Here is a 21028-nt window from a genome sequence, read left to right as displayed (position 1 = left end):
GTAAACCATATGTCTACGAACTAAGTTTAACGTGTTCTACGATATTCACAAGGAAATTTCCTAAATTATTGGGTCAAAGAAAAAGTCAACTCTTTGTCCACTAAACAATATAACATAATTCATGAAGTAAAAACGTCCTTTACTAACTGTAAATAATAATAAGCTAAGATTTTTTGGTACAGGGTATGACAGAGAACCTCCCCATCTATGGTATAAGGGATTGAAACCTTCACAGAGAAAGCACCTTGAAAGAGGCCAAGGTTGTCCCTGAAGATGCCCTCATAACTAGCAGAGTTGACATCTTGAAATGAATCATCAGTGTTGGCTTTTAGCCAAAGAGGAGGAGGGTAGACCCAAGTGACCGGAAGAAATCTCAGAGCACGAATGTTTAACCAAGAGAGGCCTAGAAAGTTGAAGATGGGCAGAGATGAAGTGTATGTGGTACAAGGTTTAAAGCTGAGAGAGGCTAAGGCTTAGTTTGGCATTGCTTTTGGAGCTTGATTTTGGACCAAAAGCGCTTCTGGTGCAAACTGATGCTGTTTGGTAAACTCCAGAATTTTAGCTTTTAGGCAGAAGCGCTTCTGTGCGCAGCAGAAAATCAGAAGCTACTTTTAGTAGCTTTTGAAAATGGCTTTTGCCGAAGACAACTTAAAAAACACGAAGCTATTACAATTATTCTCTCCTCCTTCCTTCTCTATGGTCAGTTCATCAGCAATCATTGTCATCATGAACTCTCAAAATCATTCAGCAAAGCAAACTCAGACCAATCCCCCATACCTCAAGAGCTCATCACATCGAAATTGAAACCCAGAAAAACCGTCTCAGAATTCTCAGAAAAACAATTAGTGTAAGAGCACAAATAACACACCAAATTCCACAAACACATACTCAATTTTTTTGCTTTGAAGATGGAGGCTTGTAGCTGAAACATCACTTCAAACACTCCGAGATACAATTAAGTTTTTCAAATCACCAAAGACCCATCATTTGAATCTCAAAAACAAAACTACCCATCTAAAAAATTGATGAAATCTTGCAAAATTCAGCTTTTAAAGGCACTCGCCACCATGCTCCTCACCATCTACATGGCATAGACGCCACCTAATTTCTTCTAATCAAAGGCTGCAACTGCGGCATGCTGCTCTCCCTCACTGTCAGCAACAGTGCATTTTCTGAGCAACTCAAATATCTCATCGCTGATCTGACCCAAGCATCCTATTCCATTGATGACTCCACTTTTGCATGCAATGTTTAGAACTACCAAATCCCAGAATGGCTATAAAAAAATCCCAAAATCCGAAGATATCTGGTTTCTAGTTTCTGGGTGGGAAAAAGAATGAATGGAAGCTGGATGGATGATTGAATGATTTAAAGGAAAAGACGGATATGTGAGAGAGAGAGAGAGAGAGAGAGAGAGAGAGAGAGAGAGAGAGGGGAGGGGGGGGGGGGGGGGGGGGAGGGAGGGAGGGAAGAAATGGATATGAGAGTTGGTGGATGATTGTTGGTATGAAAATTGTGAGGGAAGAAGCAGAAAATGGATGATCTGATGATCATTTTTTTTTTTTTTGTGGATAGCTGGGGACCAAAGGGGCCCAAAGGCAATGATCTGATGATCATTAATTGTAAAAGAAAAGCCAAATATATTATTGGCTTAATTATTAAAATTAATTTTAAAGATTTTTCAACCACTTATATTACTCTTTTTACGTCTATATATATATATATATATATATATTCATAATTATATAATTAAATAAAAATTAAAAAGTTAACATTTTTTGTAAACTCTCATTTTAATAATTATACACAGTCAAAACACTTTTGTTTTGCAATTTACCAAACACCTAGAAATTGCTTTTCATTCTCACAGCATTTTTAAAGACAGTTTACCAAATACCTCAGCTGCTTCCACTCACAGCAAGTTCGGAAGAACTTCCTCTCACAACAAGTTAGGAAGTGCTTCCTCTCATAGCACAGTAATCCCAAACTAAGCCTAAGTCAAGTAGGGAGAGGATGAAACTTCTTTTAAAATGAATAGCACAAAATCTCTTGTCATCAAACCTCACCTAGTTCTTTCTTGCCAAAAACAAGTCTCCAAAAAGTGGCACCAGAACGTTGGAGACAATTGATGAAGTCAGCAGAGATAAGAGAATGAATAAAGATTTGAGCCGGAGCCTGGAGATGAAAAAAATGTAGCATCCATTCCCATTCTTCAAAAACCACTCTACATTGCAAGAATAGATGTTCCAACGCATCCAGAGAAGAATTGGGGAAGGAACACATTGAACATAAAGAGTGACCACGTAGTTACAGCAAGGCATCAACTTGGACTTTCTCATGAAATACTTTCCAAGTAAGCAAACTTTTCCGTGGTTGAATAGCAGGGTGCCATATACGTATTCCCCAATTTACAATAGGATGATGAAGTAGTAGAAAATCATAGGCATCATGAGCAGAAAGTTTACTTGAGGTTGACCCAGACAAGATGACTTGGTCCTCAATGTCCTCCGTGGGGAGGACAATCTCTTGGATGTGATTAGCCACCGACGGAAAGAGTTAAGAAAACATAGGAGGCAAAACCCAGTGGTGATCAACAATGTAATCCTTGACACTTGCATTCAAAAGAGAAAGAAGTGAAGCATCAATATTACAGAGTTGAAATAGAGGTTGTCCAACCCAATTGTCCTTCCAAAAATAAGTCTTGAGACCATTTCCGATTAACCTATTTGAGCCCAAAAGTGACTTTGGGCTAGGTCCAAGAAGGATAAGCACCATGGGCTGAACTAGCGGCCCAACTTGGAAAGGACTCGCCTCGGGCCGAATGGGAAACCAAATGGGGATTCCCGCGAGAGCCCAAAATGGAGCCCATGACCCGCGGCGGTGAACAGTAATCATCAAGATTCCTTGCCCACATGAAGATTGAAGGAAACAAAAAGGCTTCCCTGCAAATAAGGGAATATGTTGGGCATATAGGACCACGCGATCACCTTTTATCGCAGAAAAGCAGGAATCTATCATCATGACTATATTAGTGCGCGACCATGGTGGAATTCTCGCGGGGATGAGCTTAAATAGTATACCCCAATTTCCTGCACTCAAAAAGGGGGCCAGCTTTACTCTTATTCTAAGCATATCTAGATTAATTAAACAAAGGATAATGCATTAAAAAAAAGGGGGTCAGCTTTACTCTTATTCTAAGCATATCTAGATTAATTAAACAAAGGATAATGCATTAAAAAAAGGGGGTCAGCTTTACTCTTATTCTAGGCATATCTAGATTAATTAAACAAAGGATAATGCATTAAAAAAAGGGGGTTAGCTTTACTCCCGAGGTAATACGTCTACAAGTCATATACTCCTGATCTAGAATAGAATATTCTACATTCTTCCAGCAAGAATAGCCTATATAAAGAGGCTAGCACGAAAGAGCAAAGCACAGAGCCAATTCATCAATTAATCTCTACGATTATCCAAGCCTCTTCGGACCAACTCCTCTCCTTCTCTTACCGGTGACCACACTCCAGTCCCAGTCTCCTCAGGAGCCGACTGTCAGTGCCACCAAACCCTCTGTCAACGTGCTTGGGTCCTAGTCTCCTCGGGAGCCGACTATAGTATCTCGACCACAATGGTTACGGAACCAACCAAGCAACGGTAACGCCCTCGCAAACCAGCCAAGCTAAAGTCACGCTTTAGCAAGTTCTCCCTACTTCCTAGTGATTTTCGCTCTACTCGATCTACGGCGTCGAGTATCGATTGTGTGATTTTGAAGAAACATTTCTCCTCACTCGGATTTCCCTTCAGCCAATAGTCAACATTTGTCCGCGAGGAACAAGGTGATAGCACTCTCACGGGGCTCAAGGAGAAGGCCAACGAAATCTTGGCAAGAAATATTTGTTCGCGAAGAACATTTTCGCCAAGCTCAAAGAGATTTCTCCTCACTTAGAGCTCTCTTGAGAAGACTTCTTCTTATTCAGATCTTCCTTAAAGGAAAAAGTCAATGAGTCTTCGTGGGTAACAAGGAGATAGGATTCTAGTCAATGTTTGAAGAAGCTTAGCAAAAGTCCTCACCACGAGTCACAAAGAATCCTGCGACGAGGTTGGTGCTCTCCTCATCCACAATCGCTTGAAAGAAGTTAGGTCAAGGGACACCCCAGACCGACTGCACCAGAACGGTGCTGGCACGACTGCACCCGAACGGTGCTGGCACGACTGCACCCGAACGGTGTTGGCACGCCCGCACAGAAAAGAGACTGTTGACTAGCTGCAACAAAACTGGAGCCAAACATAACCAATGAACATTTTCAACAAGAGTCGGCCGAAGCTTTTTCAAACCAGTCCAAATGGAAGACTTACAGTATGCATTAGAGGGAGTGAGACAAGGATCAACAAATCTATCTCTCGAAAATGAGGTCGAAGGTAAGCTTCATTGGCCACCTCCCAGCAACTTTTTAGAAGTAGGCTTTAGTTAAGTGTGACAATATTTTCAAGACTCGGGCCACCTTCATTTTGAGGAAGACAACAGGTTAACCAAGCCACAAAAGCCGAGCTTGACTTTAAAGGGTCTCCCACCCAAAAGAAGTTTCTCATCCAACCTTGAGTATAGCGTGGCCACTCATAAATTTGAAAGCTATACACAAGAATACCTTGTAGGGATAGTTTCTCTCCCGCTATCTCTCTCTGCAATAACTGTTTTATTCAATTATTTTCTTTTCTATTTTCTCAAAAAAAGAAAAAGAAAAAAAAAAACTATTACACATGGTGACATGCAAAGCATGTATAGAGAAAACTAGTATTAATTACTATGTGCGGTCTGCCTACGCATTGGAGTAATCTAACGGCTCACATTAAAACTCCAAAAGAACACACCACAAAGAAACCATATTTGGATACTTTTTCAGGAAAAAAAAAATCAACTTTATATCCTAATCAATAAAATTACATAGGTGAGATGGCCTAGTATTCTCTTCATCTCCATTGCGGACAAGATATTGTCTACCTACAAACTCCGTAATTGGTAAAGGTAAAATTCCGGTAGGGGTGGTCGATGAGGAAGAAAGAGTTTTAATCAGTATCCCGACATATAAAGTTACAAACCTTGCAGCTTCACTATTTATGGCAAAATTAATAGTTTTGGGGTCAAAATATTAAAACACCAAATTGAGAAGGGAAAATTTTGCAAACAGTACACCAAGTAAAAACCACTAATAATTTCTATACATATAGTTTCAAACCGAGTATTTTGGTACAGGAAATCTGAAATTTGACCCACTATCTAGACACGACGTCAATGACACCATTAAGTTAAGGGGTATTATGGTCTATTCAGATTTTTACTATGAGCTCTCTCTCTCTCTCTCACTATGACTCTATCAGCACCTCATCTCTCTTCCCACCTCCCAATCCCGATCACCTCTGCAATTCCAACCATCCACATCTTCTCTCTATTGGATTCATCAAACAACCCATTTTCATCATCCAACCTGCCTTCCTTACACGAGCCATTTATTAAGGATTCATAAAAAAACCCAATGCGGTAGTCGCCGGGGGAGAGAGAGAGAGAGAGAGAGAGAGAGAGAGAGAGAGAGAGAGAGAGAGAGAGAGAGAGAGAGAGAGAGAGAGAGAGAGAGAGAGAGAGAGAGAGAGAGAGCTTTTTGGGTTTGGGTATGTTTTGTTGTTCGGCGGTGGCTTTAAGAGACTCTGACGAGGTCTGTGGAGGATGTGGTGGTTCTCTAAGGCGATCGGCGGCGGCTGGGTCGCAGAGGAGTTAACCTCCAATCTCCTTTCAGTTTCAGGTCGGATCGGGAGATTCCCTTGCACCCCACAACGATGGTGGAGGTCCTGAGTTAGCCTACAGTGAATTTTGCCTTTGTTTCCTCGTCCACCTTCTTTATTATAATAATAGTATTCTATTGTGATCCCCATGCTCAAAGTTTCTTGCTTTTTCTTCCTTCTTTCAATTTTTTTTTTGTTTGTAAAAAGTTAAAAAATCCCAAATTGTAGAGGAATTCATAGATGGGTATTGATAAATAGGCGTTTAGAAAGCGACCCAGATAGTAAAGTTTTGATCTTTGGTCAATATGTGGAGGAGTGGGTGGAGAACAACCAGTGTTGTGCTCAAGGATTTGGTGCACCATGGAGGACCCAAAAGCCAAAACCCATGTGCTGTGTTTGGTTTGAGGCGTTTTGGGAATGATGAGGAACAATGTGGGTTTTTGAATTCTCTTGGAAAGTTTCAGAGAAGGGCTGGGTTGGCATCTTCTGGTGGGGATGTCAATGGGGAGGGTGAAAATATCAGTAAAGGTGCAGTTTTGGGAGGAATGCCCATAAGTTTTGGGGAGGCCAAGAGGCTTATGAGGCTTGTGAATGTGGAGGCTTTGAAGACTAAGCTTGTCAGAGCATTGGTGTGGCTGGAAGAATGGATTGATATGAAAGGGAAGATGGAGAGGAGATGGGTTCTAGGATAAATGGATTGACAGAGAGGTGTGTGGATAATGGCGGTTGTGCTGGTGCTGAGTCGGGGCCGAGAGAGAGAGAGAGAGAGAGGAGATTCTTTTTCTTTTCTTTTCTTTTCTTTTTTTACCAAAAAAGTGGGCCAGAATGTGAGAGTATTAAATTACCATTTAACAAATGAACAATGACATAAAAGTTAACGGCGTTATTGAGGTCATGTCTATATAGTGGGTCGGGCTTCAGATTTCGTGTACCAAATTTTCCCAATTGAGAATAAAACTTCCAGTTTAAAACCAAGGTCTTTTTTTCAAGTCTCCAACTCTTAAACTACTGGAGTGAGAGGCTTGAGACTACTGAGAGAAAGCCTGCAATGGAGGCGCCGCCAATTATTTCCCCTACCAAAACGCTGCCGTTCCGATCAGCTTCCCCTTCCTCCTCTCTTCTCTTTCGCCGCAAGCATCGTCTCAATTGCGGCCGCAGACCTTCTAGAAGCTTCACCGTCCGTGCCTCTTCCGCTGCTAGTGATGATTCAGGTACTCTCTCTTTTTCTCTCTCTCTCTCTCTCACTGTGATGTTCGTCTTCCATTGTTCTGATGATTGAATTGGTTTCAGTGGTGACTCTGCTTGACTACGGTGCCGGCAATGTTCGGAGTGTCAGGAACGCCATTCGCCGCCTCGGCTTCCAAGTCAAAGATGTAATTTTTTTTTTCTTTGTTAATTTGAATTGCTTACAACTACCTACGTTACATTTTCATCTGTTCCTCATTGAATTAAGTTTTTCAATTTTTGTATCATTGCGTTTTCTTGTGTCGAATGCTTTATTCTTAGCAAAGAATCTTTGTAATGTCTGGTGAATTGGTTCTTTCTGCTGCTAAGTTGATGATTTTGGGGTTGCATATTTCTTAAGATCCATATAACATTAGTAAAATTGATGAACTTATTTTTTATTTTTATAACAAAAAAAATCAAAATGTAGGTCCAAACTCCTAAAGATATTTTGAATGCCAACCGCCTTATCTTTCCTGGTGTGGGGGCTTTCGCAGCGGCCATGGATGTGCTGAGCAAAAATGGGTATGTTTTTCATTTCTCTATTTTGGCTCACTTTTTTATGCTGATTCTGTAAGGATCAATCGCTTGTTTTAGTTCTTTGAAATGGGTTGCTGATAAGAGCTGAAAATCTCTGAACGTGCCAATAAATTAAACAGTATGACAGTGATTAATGGTTGTTTAGAAAATCAAATGGTAGAAAGCATGTCATTTTCTTTAATTAATCGTGTAATTTAACCAAGGTTTACCCTAATTAATCAATTACTATGAAACAAGAAAATATAATGTAACTTCTTATATTGTGAAAAAATTCTCAACCCTTTAATGTTTATTTAGGATGGCTGAAGCGCTCTGTGAATATATTGAGAGAGATCGGCCGTTTTTAGGCATTTGTCTTGGACTTCAGCTCCTTTTTGAATCCAGTGAGGAAAAGGGACAAGGTCAGTGCTTCATGCCTCATCTTTTCAGTAAAATTCTGTTTCTACTTTTTGTAACTATCATTTGCATGGAATCTTTAAGGATCTTAAAGAAAGGATTTGGATTTGACAATAAGATCCCCAGATATTATTGGACTTCAGCTCCTTTCTGTTTCTGCTTCTGACCTTGTTTAAAATTGGAATGACAAAATGCATAATATCTCAGTGAGTGGTCTTGGCTTGATACCTGGAGTGGTTGGGCGTTTTGACTCATCAAATGGTGTTCGAGTGCCACATATCGGGTGGAATGCTTTGCAGATTAGAGAAGACTCTTTAATTTTGGATGATGTTGGAACCCATCACGTCTATTTCGTCCACTCTTACAGAGCAATGCCAGTATGTCTTGGTCTTTTTTTTTTTTGGGTGGATACAAAATGAAGAGTTCTAAGTAATGCTTCTGCTGCATATTTGTACTGTTTAATGGGGCTGACATGCTTCTATATAAACTTTCAGTCGGATGATAACAAAGAATGGGTTTCATCTACCTGCAACTATGGTGACAATTTCATTGCATCTGTTAGAAGGGGAAATGTGCATGCAGTTCAATTCCACCCTGAGAAAAGTGGAGGCAAGATATCATTTGCTCTCTCTTGTTTGTTAATGATTGTTCAAGATGTACAGGAATTACAGTAATCTTCCATGTCTTGTTTCTTTCGTTACTAGGGATCATATAATATCTAAGGGATCATATAATATCTAACAGGATTTTCGACCTTCAAGTTCCTTCTGAATTCTAATTATGTATATTGAAGAAGAAATCGAAGATCAAATGTAAAACCCACTCAACTCTCAAGATATGAAAGAAATAAAAGTGAACTCTTAAAATTTTAAAACATGAGCTTAATCTTACATTCTAGAAGTTAATTATTTATTTTTCCCCATTCCAAGGATCAAGAGGATAAAAGTTTTTGTCTGAGGTCTAAGTCGTGATATTCTGTTTGGTCTGTAATTCTTGGCTATCAGATGTAAAGAGCTCTTTTATATTTTTCTTTAACTATAGAACTACTGCAGTATTATTAACATCAATTAGTGAAAATGGTTTTGTAGATGTTGGTCTTTCCATATTGAGAAGATTTCTCTATCCAAACTCACCCTTGGAGAAGGTAACCTCTACCTCTGAAAAAATGCCTATTATATGTTGACAACTAGATCATCCATCTAACAATCTGAGAGTTCTTGTGAAGACAGAAGCCCATTGAAGGGAAGGGTTCCAAACTTGCAAAGAGGGTAGGTCCAAGTTAAAATATCAGAGCTCTGATAATTATTTACCTCTTTGTCTTTCATACACAAACTGTGAAGGTTCTCTCTGAATTGTGTTACTTATGCTAGGTTATTGCTTGTCTGGATGTGAGGACAAATGACAAAGGAGATCTTGTTGTAACCAAAGGAGACCAATATGACGTAAGAGAGCATACAAAAGAGAATGAGGTATTCCAAGAACTCTTGACTGCATTCTTGTATCATTTGTGTGGTTCTTTGGACCTGACTATTGGGTGCAAACTGTCACAATTAAAGAAATATCAGAAACCCCCAGCCTTCAGTGCATCACAATCTAGTTCTATAACCCCACTCATGGATCTTACTGTTCATTCTGTATTTTCTTCAAACACATCTAAATTGATATCCTTTCTCCCTCTTCGTGCACAAGACCTAAAGGAACCTAGGTGTCATGAAGAAAAAGCATAACTATATGTTGATGGATTAATGAGGTCACTTGAAAAGACAAATGTTTACTTTTGCAATTTTGTTGTCGTTTGGTTATATCAAGCCTGTGGAAGTCATGTTGGACATCTGTTATAGTCTGATATGGTTCAAGTTATTCATTGTGCCATGAATGTAGCTCCTATTTTTGCTAATCAGAATCTTTGATAGGTGAGAGAACTTGGAAAGCCTGTGGAGCTTGCTGGGCAGTATTACACAGATGGAGCTGATGAGGTATACCATGCCTCCTTGAGTTGGGACATATTTCACTGCCATTCATTATCAAAGTAGCTGTTGTAGTTTTACACCAAACAAGTAATAATAATAAATAATAAAATAGCTATTATATTGTGCTTGAAGTCTTGGTCTTAAATTGCAGGTCAGCTTTCTGAATATTACCGGTTTCCGGGACTTCCCTTTGGGTGACTTGCCTATGCTACAGGTTTATATTCGTAAATGTTTAACCTAAAGTTTTCAATTTCTACTGGAGAGAATATTAAAATTTTGATGTTGTGATATTACACGTCAAGTATTTTCCAATTTATTGTTTACATGCCATGTTTTGTAGGTATTGAGATATGCATCAGAAAATGTTTTCGTGCCATTAACAGTTGGAGGTGGCATTAGAGATTTTACCGATGCAACTGGCAGGTAATTGTCATGGGTGCTCTAATTTGTTTGACCAGTTTTGGTTTACATGTTTGCAACTATCTATCATTGTAATTCTCCAGGTGATGATTATATAGCTTCCACTCAAAATTTTTATGACCAGTCAAATGTAGCGTGGTACACTGGTATGGACATGGATTTTATAAGTTCGTTCTTCTTTTTCAGGCACTATTCTAGTTTGGAAGTTGCTTCAGAATATTTTAGATGTGGGGCTGATAAGATCTCCATTGGAAGTGATGCAGTTTATGCTGCAGAAGAATATTTAAGAACTGGAGTATGCAATAATTTTCATCTTTTTATATTCAGATCTGCATGTATGCACAAATCTGTGGGACACCTCACAGTTCTCAACTATTTTTTTTAGGTGAAAAGTGGAAAAAGCAGCTTAGAGCAGATATCCAGAGTTTACGGAAATCAGGTAATATCTCTGTCTAGTTGTAAATGCATGCTTGCCATAATGCTTCAGTTCATTTATATTCTGTTGAGATGAGCTGCACACTTTCACAACATGGTTACATTTTGTGGTTCCAATTAATCATAATAGTTCATTGGTTTCCTCGTTGATTGTTACCTGGCTTCTGGTTGCTGTACTATTTCGAGAACTCATGCTAGTTCTAGTAACATCACTTAGAAACTAGAGTAAAATAAAAAGATCTTTATTTGCTTAACTGTGGCCTTGAAATTTCCAACTTTTGTGTTTTCACTTTCATACTCATGAGCATTTATTGAGGATCTCAGACTTTACTATTGCTTGTGATATTTTTCTGGACGGCTTAAAATGTTCAATCTGCCAAACTCTATTTTTGCAAGAAACTAGATTTATTTCTTTCTAAGTTTATTGTATGTTTCAGGCTGTGGTTGTAAGCGTTGATCCTCGCAGAGTGTATGTTAAAAATCAAAATGATGTAAAGTTAAAGACTATAAGAGTAACAAATCCAGGTAAGGAGACAATTTCAATTTTTGTTGCTTGGCTTGGCCATTGTTCTTTTTATGCATGTAAAACCTTCTTTCTGGCTTCTGTCTTTCATGGAAAGTTTCAAATTTTGTGTGTATTATTAATTTCAGGTCCAAATGGCGAAGAATATGCTTGGTATCAGTGTACAGTAAGTATTCTTTACTTTCTTTACCAGTGCTTAGAGTTCAAAGTAAAACATCATATATATTGTTTATTTTCTGGACCTAAAACAAAAAAAAGAATACATCTGTATAGAATCACATATATTTGAATTTTGGAGCATGCTCATGACATGGATTTGCTTTGTGCAACTTGTGCGGCTCATGCCCAGAAGGAAAACATGCATTCTCCATGTCTAGGGAGTTTGCTTGGCATTAAATATTTCAGGTCTAAAGACATGATTTAATGTAACTTGAATCACCAGAACATGTCCACGTGGATATAGAGTTTTGATTCCTTAGAAGGAAGAAATGAGCTTAGAGAAACTTATGTCATCCACATAGATGCACGACATATTCGCATCGCGCCCTGCTTCTCTTATTTCTCAAACTTAACCTATATTATGTAAGCAGTTATTTCTGTGCTTTCAACGTATGCATTAAATAATAATTTGTTGAATGAGCCGATCAGCTTCAGCTTCTTCTTCTTCTTTTATTTTATTTATTTATTTAATGCAACTGAACTTGAGATGTTTGCTTTGACATGTTTCCATTTCAAGGTTTTTCTTATGGTATACTAACATCTTGATGTTTGTTCTTAAGGTTAGCGGTGGGCGGGAAGGCAGACCAATTGGAGCGTATGAGCTTGCAAAAGCAGTTGAGGAGCTAGGAGCTGGAGAAATTCTGCTAAACTGCATTGATTGCGATGGTAAAGTCACTTTTTGCACTCCTTATGCTTGCTTATGCAAAGCCTTTATATGAGAAAGGCAAAGAGAAAGTGGTCATTACATTTAATGAATGGCATGTTAGGCTTCTGATTGTCCTCCCACGTATCTTTAGTTTAACACTCATCGCAGTTTGAGATAATGCCAAAATGTTTGAAGTTATCTACATGTGTTCGGGAAGGCATTGCTATGCTTTTTTGTGTTCTCCATACTTATTTAAAATAGTTTGTATCTGCCAATTGTATATTAACTCTTTGATGCTTTTCAGGTCAAGGGAAAGGATTTGATATAGATTTAGTAAAGCTCATCTCTGATGCTGTGACCATTCCCGTGATTGCAAGTAGTGGTGCTGGTGGTGTTGAACACTTCTCAGAGGTTTTCATGAAAACAAATGCATCTGCTGCCCTTGCTGCTGGCATATTCCATCGCAAGGAGGTAATGTTTTACATTACTTGTAGTGTTCCTAGTGCTGATGATTATTTCCATATGAACACACTGACTATGATTGTTGCAGGTGCCAATTCATTCTGTAAAGGAGCACTTGCTAAAGGAAGGCATAGAAGTCAGAATCTGAACAACATTATTCCTCCTAATGCTGTCAATCTGTTGTCTGGACTCAACACTATCCAAAAAGGAAAAAGATGGAGAGAGATGAGAGATGTTGAACTCTTTGACCAGAGCGTGTACTGTATGATTAGATCAATTTTGTAGCAAGCATTGATTCCAAAAGTCCTTCAAGTTATTTGGTTGTGGTAACCTTAGTTTATTGCCTGAGACAGAACGCATAGAATGTAACTTTTGTTCTTTCCTGAATGATTCCAGTAAATGATTTTGGTAAATGAGATTTTCAAAGTTTTTTATTGTTCAACCTAGTAATTCTTTTTCTTGCCAATGTTCTATGTTATACCATTGTACGACTTGCATTGATTTCTTTTTGGCATGTTAGGATCTGTCATGGTCAAGCTGCTTAGCGTCTTCACTTGAGTCGATTAGTATGTTTGTTTTACTCAATTATAGGGGTAGTGTGACTCAGAAATCAGGGTTTCTTGAGGAAAACATATTGCCTAGTTGCAGAAACGCCAATTGCTGTCGGGGTCGATAGCTTATTAGGACAAAGGAGCAGGTTATTTTGCTCGACATCTTAATATTGTTATATTCTTACTTAAGTATCATTCTCACATGTTTTTTCATACAGAGCATCAATTATTTCCCTTTTAAAAATAGTGAATTAGTGATGCACGAAATCCTTATCCTAAGCAAATGGCTTGGAAATTCTGCAAAACACGTGTGATAAGATGATAAGGAAAAGCGCCAATCTTCTAGGCTATTTTTAAAACAAGAAATGGAAAGATGATTCGTGCTGAGAGTACTTAGAAGAGCCCGGAAGCCCTTGGCTCATGCGGGTTAGGTGTCGGTTTACGGCTAATGAGCCTTAAACAATTTTCTAAACAGTAACGGACACACTTTTAACGATGATTGATTTTCGTCAGAAATATATCATAAAAATATAAAATAAAAAGAAATTTTATTTATACATCTAAATATCAAATGTACATCTCTTTTTTCATACATCCAAAATCAAATTTTATGAATATGTCAAAAATAAAGAAAAATAATTAGAATATGCTATCCCAATTTAGTATTTTCTTCTGCTCTATGTGAATGACGTGAATAAAGATGCAAACTTAGAACCCTAATCAGTGTTTTTTTTTGTGAATTGTGAATAAAGGTAAACCTTTTGAACGGTAGCATCATATATCAGTGTTTGGCTTTACATCTAGACTTGTTGAAAAGTTATATGGCCACCAATTGAAAGAAACAAAATATGTACAAAAAAGGAGTCCAAAATATCTTCATATCTCCATAGTAACTCATGTTCCACGTTGTTGTGGAAAGCAAAATTTGATGAACTCATTATCAATGGTTGTATGTTTGCAAACCCCACACTGATAGTAATCCCCATGCCATGGTATAAGCATAATTGATCGCCAGTTTACCATCAAAACCAAAACTATTATATAGATTCATCAATTCATTTGCGTTTGGTGAGAATGCCCTATTGACATACACAAACAACGTATTCCGGTGAAGTTGCCTCCTTAAAAAGCCAATCACCTTAGGAAATTTGTCCGTTATATCTTGAATTTGGCTTACTTTTGTATAGGGACATCACTAGTAGCTCTAAGATGAATAACCACTTTCTTAGCAGCAGTCAGAGATTTTGTGATAGACATTGCTGTGAATCCTTGTTGCAAAAATCTCAACTTGATTAATACGCAGTTCGACTTACATTAAATTTTGTCAAAGATTAATGGTTTGGAATAGAGAGTGATGGAGATGAATTCGATTTTTTTTTTTTTTTTGAGGGAAATGGAATCAGGTTCCAATATATTACGACGTCACAGCGTCAAGCTAGAGGGTTCTAAGGAACCACTCATAGTACAAATACAGCACAATACAGACTGCACAAAGCAGCCAAAATCTCCTAACCAAACTACACAAAGCAGCCAAATTATTACTAGCTAAAACTAGAAAAAGAAAAAGCAACAAGTAAAGAAACCCAACACATATCCAACCCTAAACCAAAGTCACTAACATAACAAGTATTGACGCCTAAGACCTTCATGGTGTACATCGCTACTCATCAAATCAGCACACTACAACGATCAAGGGCAGAATAGGAGGTGAGCCAAGCCAAGCTCAATTATTCAAACCAAGAAGAAAGAAACTACCACTCTTCCAAAAACCTAAAACAGGCCCGGTCCAAGCAAAGAAAGGGAATCAAAGAAGCCAGACCACTAGGAGCGGCCCAGGCAGGCGGAGGCCCATCCCATACCCCTCTCCATCCTCGACCTACCCGTAACAGGCTTCGAGAAAGCAGCCTCCATTCACAAGTCCAGCGGCCAGCAGTGGACCTCCACCATGACCATGGTCAAGTCTGGACCCCGACCCGGATAAGTCGATCTGTCATCCCCTAGAGCAGATGAAACCTGCCTCTGAGATACCTCAAAAAGCCACGCCTCCAAACCACCACTGCAACAGCAAAAACTACCGCCGCACCAACAGAAACCACAACTGTAGCCGAAACGATGATCTCCTCAGCAAAATCCAACTTAGAGCCTTACGACCTCGAGCCCAAACCGTCGCGAGATCGACCTCTTATGCAGCCCAGACCGCCGTATCGAATCCAGAAAAGCACGGTCAGATAAGCCTCCAAACCAGAAGCTTCTCACCACCAAACAAGATCAACGCAGAGTACCTGCCGTGCCGCCGCCGTACCTCCCCACTCCGCGATCGTTGCCGTACCTAAAAGAAGTGCGCCGCCGCAAGTCGAAACCTAGGTTTCGAAAACCCTCATTGTGAAGAGGTTTTTTTGTCAATGAGATGAATTTGATTTGTATATTCAAAAGATTGACAAAGATAAAGAGAATTGAATTTTCCACAGATTGACAAAGATTGACAAAGGTAAACCTTTGTTTTTGTTTTTGTTTTTGTTTTTGTTTTTTTGTTTTTTTTGTTTTTTTTTCAAGTTAAGATGGTATATATATATAAAAGGATATGTATTTAGTTAATGGGTATGATGGATTTGAATGAGGATAGTTTAGAAAGTTTGGAGTTGTGTTTCTAGTAAAATGTTAATCTAAAGAAGTTAATAGGTGGTGTATCAAACATTATATAATATTTCACTATTTTGCAAGGGGGCGGATCAGTGACCACCTAAATTATAGTTAGGATTATACTCTAAATCTTGTCCATTAAATCAAATAACAATCAAAGGTTCAGAGTAAAGACAATTTATTGGTTCTTTTTGAATAAATACAATATATAATATCAATTCAACTAATTATGCATTAATACTTTTCTTTCTCTCTCTCCTTCTTTAAATTCTTCTTAATTAAATATTTTTCAGAACTACCCCATTTTAGAATATCAATAATTACCAAAATCAGGAGTTTAAGAAACATACAGGCTTGACCTAAACTTCGTCTCCTTCGTTATTCTTCGTCTTCACCACAAGGAGATCAACTCTTTATCAATGAAGCATATTGTGAAAAATTCTGATCGAGTTGGTGACCATCTCTTCCATATTGGCCTCTTACAGACACCTGTTATTCGACGTAGTCATACTTTCATTGCTTCCCTTATATTTCGTTGTGCCGCTAGCTAGAATGCTATGGGCTTCTAATGGTGGCAGTTCATAACAATTGAATTCTTCTTTGTGAATGAAAAGCATGAAATGTTTTATTAGGTTAAGCAATGAGCAAGACTTTGCAACAAAAAAACAGGCAACAAATGTTTACACGAATGATTGTTAAGATCAATTGAATTGATATGCACTGAGAGTATGATGAATCTCTGTCATCTTGATGAGGAAAGAAGTGAGAAAGAGGTAGACACGAGATTGAAACTCAATCAATTTTAATAAAAAAGTATCCGCTTTTATCTATGAAAATTCATCATAAAAAAGTATCTCTTTAGGAGATTTTTCTCAACGAATTTTTCTTTCCACCAAAAAAAAAAAAAAATTCCTCTAAGTAACTTATGCATTGAATTGTACAACGTAAAAGCCTCCTATATGAAAAAGAAAACAAAATAAAAAGAGACACACTTATGTAATTGAATTTTTCATCGGTAAAAGCCTCGTAAAAAAAATATATATATAATCAGACACTCCTTAACTGATAAACAATTTGTCCTGAAAAATTATTCATAAAAGATAATGAACACACGTTTGATTATGGTCGATAAAACCTCATATAATAAAAATAAAAAGAGGTCACTCGAGGCGACAAAAGATTTGTTGCTATAAGCTGGCTAGGTTATGGAAGGCATACAACTACACTAGTACAACCCCTCATCGAATAGTAGTGGCTAAAGTTTTTTTTTATTTTTTTCAAGCAACTAGAAACTAATGCTTTGTATAGTTATTAGCTCATGCTAACTAGAAACAACAAAAAGAAATAAATAAGAACAAATGAAAACCAGAAATCAAGGCACATGCATGCAGCGACTCCATGGTCTTATAATACTATTGGTCGAGTAGTTCATCGAGAAGAATCAATTTCAATCTTTTTAATTAAACATTTTTAATGTAAAGGTTGACTGGGAACTCTTAATGCATATGTATAAAAATGAGTGCAGTCGCATCTAAATAATTTAGCCTATTATACTTCGAAGCGTATTCAGTCTACCGCCGGTGAAGGTTCAATGACGGATCAACCACCACCAAAACGTCTAACTGGGTTTCATGTCTCTTTCTACTACTCGAGCGTTCAATGATATATCCATGAATTAACTCTAGGCTTGCCGAAAAAACCAGTGGCTTGTTTTCATTGAAATATCAACACTGGACAATGAGTTTGATGACCAGTTTAATGGTTGCGTGACTAAAGACTTGTTGTCTTATCAGGAGGTACACTCTAGCTCAACATGATCTGTGCTACCTAAATATACATTTCAGTCTCTTAGCAAATTAATCCATACACAAAACTAATCAAAAAAGCTTGCTTGCAAATTCTTCTTTGGCCTGTTGAATTCTTGAAGACAAAGATGAAGCACTTGCAAGGTCTCTGAGCTCAGACAAACTCCTCCCAAGCTGAAGAGCCACTTTCACTTCAAAGAGCTCCCCATTTTCTCTATCCCCAACCTCTCTTTCCTTCAAAGTTGACTCAATGGTCTCCTCCATGAGCTTGAAGAACCCTGCAGAGCTCCTATACATCTCAAACACCATCCCAACTTGCCCTCCATGCTCCAAACTGTTAACCACAGTGCCCAAAGCCCCCAAAACCACACCCAAAACAGCACCCCATGACCCAAAACCAGGCAATCCAATAAGACCTGACCCAATTGCAGCAGACCCAGTAAGCAAAGGACCACAGAAAGCCAAGACCTTGTTGACCTTCAACACCATGTTGCTTAGCCTTGCATATTCTGCGGAGTCCCTTCCCTTCATTACGCATAAAACCTCCTTCAGTTCCTCTTCAAGATTCTCATTCCACCCATTCCTCTCAAACTTGTCACTCATGTTATGATCATGGCACTTGGGTTCTTCCTCAGGCCACCACACAGCTGGCTTCACAATTTGAGGAAACTTCTCAATCATGGTTCCAAGTAAGGGAAGTGGGTATGCCTTATCCAAAGCCAAAACCTTTTCCATTGTGACTTTCACATCATAAGAAGTAACTGGGGTTTTGAGAGCCAAAGTGGTTTTGATTTCTTCATGAAGCTTCTTGAACAGCCTTGAAGCGTTTCTTTGTTCCTCTGCTAGCTGTGAAGGTTGGATCTTGTTCATCACTAGAACAATCCCAGTCACAGCCATGTACAGGAGACTTGATGAGATCTTGAGAGACAAAATGGACGGCCCAGATCCAGAGATAGATGCAAGTCCCGCCATGATTGCAGCTGTGGCTGTCATCCCATTCACAGAGTTGAGAAGCAGAACATTCCAGTTGTCCCTCTGCGCCTTTATGTTGTTGTGCATTTCTATTCTATCTGCCACAATTTCCATTATTGCATAGAGCTCTTGGACAAAATTTGAATCTGAAACTGAGTCACCGAGACTTGATCTTTTTCTGTTGTCAAATAATGGTTTCACTTCTAGTATTTCAGATGAAGTGGCTGTTAGGTTGGGTGACCCATTTCTTTGATTCAGTTCATTAACCAGGAGCCTGGGAACTGAAAGATGCGATGATTCAAAGTTTTGGGAGTGGAAAGTAACTTTGGTTTTTCTAGAGGAAGATGAAGAAAATGAAGCAGAACAAAAAGAAGCTTGAATAGTGGCCATGAACAAGAACACAAAGAAGCTTGGAAGTGGCTTTGATTCAAACAGATTTGTAGTGTGGTCTGTTTGAGACTTGAGATTGTAGGTGTTGTAGTGAGATGAGTGGGAGTTGGGTCCATATTTATACAGAAGGGAAAGGGAGAGAACCAGGAAATGGGCGTGGGGTTGGTTTTTTGGCTTTTAATATTTAAAGCCTTAAAGGAACTCAATACGAGTGTTTGACCATGTACTAAAACCAACATTAGTACTTGACTGAATGACTTTCAACTACAATTTGGAGGGGGTCAAATTTTGAACCCTGTCTTGGACACAGTCTATATAATTTCTAGTTGTGACTACAAATGGAAAACCAATTCAAAATGTAATTGAGCTCTAACCAAAATTTGACATTATGAAAATATATACAAATCCACCGTAAAAGTAGTTAAATCAATATTTGGCTTTGCCATCTTCACATGTTTTTCAGGAAGACAATTACGTTGTAAATGATTTGGTAAGTCTTACTCGGACTGTTGTTGCTTTGGTTCAGTGGGACTTGGTCCATTTCCCTTATACTTATAGTTATTGCTTGAGTTTTGCTAATTTTATTTTCTATTAGATTATTGTTTTGGGGAATCGATATTTGGGAGAGAATTTGCTGTGCTTTCATTGATAATAGAGATCTCCTTATATAGAAAATTACAAGCATAGAGATAGAGTTGTACAAGGAAATGTAATCATACATTGATTGGATATCTCTAAGATTCTCCGAGATTATCTCTAATTCTAACCCTATTTCAACTAGAGCAAGTAACCTCGAGTTTGGGCCAGACACAAATTCTGGATTTACTTGAACACTTCTCCCAAACGTGGTGCTCCTCTTGTAGCCTCATTAAAAACCTTTTTGAGTAACAAAAACCATGTGGGACAAAAATAACCTCAGTCGAAGGAGGAAAAGAGCACAACACACCCTTCACGTTTTGAGATCAACACGTAGACATCTCCCTCTGATGTCTGCGTCTCCCCCTGATGACTACGATCATGAGAGTTTGGATAACTTTCGCAAACCAACGCTTGTAATATGTTTCTTGAACGTGGATTTAGGTAGTGACTTAGTAAAAAAGTCTTCCACATTGTCCTCAAATCGAACCTGGTTCAATCTAATCTTAAGGAGCTTCTGTTGTTGCTAATTGTAGAAGAATTTGCGCGATATATGCTTGGTGTTGTTGCCTTTGATGTAGCCTTACTTCATTTGTTCAATGCAAGCAGCATTATCCTCATAAATGCTGGTAGGTTCATCTGTGGTAGGCTTCAGACCACAATTGCTTCAAACATGCGTAACTATGGATCTAAGCCATATACATTCATGAACTGCTTTGCGAAGAACAACAATCTCTGCATGCTTTGAAGAATTAGAGACTAGGGTCTGTTTTGTAGACCTCCAAGATATCGCCGTCTTACCCATGATGAACACATAACCAGTTTGGGAACAACATTTGTGTGGGTTAGAGAGGTACCTAGCATCAGCAAAACCTTCCAAAACACTAATGTCGTTTTGGGATGGGGAGAGGAAACGCAGACATTGTTAGTGGCGTCCTTAACATATGATGGGTCCAAATCCATCGTCTCTCTGTAGGGATAGAACAAGTCCATATCAATGGTACCACTTAGTATCGAAAGATATCTTTAACACCAGTTCAATGGTGTCGTGTTATAGCTGAGCTATATCTAGCTAACAAGTTCATGGCGAAAGAGATGTCATGTCTTGTGCATTGTGCTAAGTACAATAATGCTCCTATTGCACTTAGGCATGACACCTCTGCCTCTAGCACATCTTCATCGTCATCTTTTAGATGGAATAGATCCTTATTTGGATCAAGACTACGGACAACCATTGGGGTGCTTGAAGGCTTAACTTTCTCAGTATTAAAAAGCCTAAGCATCTTTTGGGTATAAGCTGATTGATGAATTAAGATACCATCTTCATGGTGCTCAAGTTCCAAACCAAGGCAAAACCGTGTTCTTCAAGATCTTTCATCTCAAACTCGGATTTCAAGTGTTCAATGGTTTCCCATAACTCTTTAAGG

At 38.5% G+C, this 21028-nt stretch overlaps 3 protein-coding genes across 3 annotated transcripts; 1 reads left to right on the top strand and 2 right to left on the bottom strand.

Annotated features, from left to right (window-relative positions):
- The first annotated feature begins 6712 nt into the window (after positions 1–6712).
- On the top strand, positions 6713–13049 carry LOC112203973 (imidazole glycerol phosphate synthase hisHF, chloroplastic). Its single transcript, XM_024344864.2, has 19 exons — positions 6713–6983; positions 7063–7145; positions 7427–7521; positions 7834–7937; positions 8140–8309; positions 8427–8541; positions 9021–9076; positions 9162–9200; positions 9303–9401; positions 9846–9908; positions 10054–10116; positions 10243–10325; positions 10509–10617; positions 10708–10761; positions 11195–11282; positions 11409–11446; positions 12060–12165; positions 12450–12616; positions 12696–13049. The coding sequence occupies exons 1-19, from the start codon at positions 6821–6823 to the stop codon at positions 12753–12755; spliced, it is 1755 nt and encodes a 584-aa protein (XP_024200632.1). The 5' UTR covers positions 6713–6820; the 3' UTR covers positions 12756–13049.
- A 1049-nt stretch (positions 13050–14098) lies between these two features.
- Positions 14099–14415, bottom strand: LOC112203715 (ubiquitin-like protein ATG12). Its single transcript, XM_024344639.1, is given in 2 exon segments — positions 14099–14316; positions 14319–14415. Coding segments are annotated over 2 exon segments (315 nt in total).
- A 3070-nt stretch (positions 14416–17485) lies between these two features.
- Positions 17486–19072, bottom strand: LOC112203974 (probable F-box protein At4g22030). The gene has a single exon (XM_024344865.2). It carries the CDS (start codon positions 18963–18965, stop codon positions 17676–17678), a length of 1290 nt encoding a protein of 429 aa, XP_024200633.1. The 5' UTR covers positions 18966–19072; the 3' UTR covers positions 17486–17675.
- Between the last annotated feature and the right edge of the window lie 1956 nt (positions 19073–21028).

Source organism: Rosa chinensis, chromosome 5 (genome assembly GCF_002994745.2).
Source record: "Rosa chinensis cultivar Old Blush chromosome 5, RchiOBHm-V2, whole genome shotgun sequence".
NCBI classification, from domain to species: Eukaryota; Viridiplantae; Streptophyta; class Magnoliopsida; order Rosales; family Rosaceae; genus Rosa; species Rosa chinensis.
The sequence above is the reverse complement of the archived record's forward strand: the minus strand, read 5'-3'. Positions and strand labels throughout refer to the sequence as shown.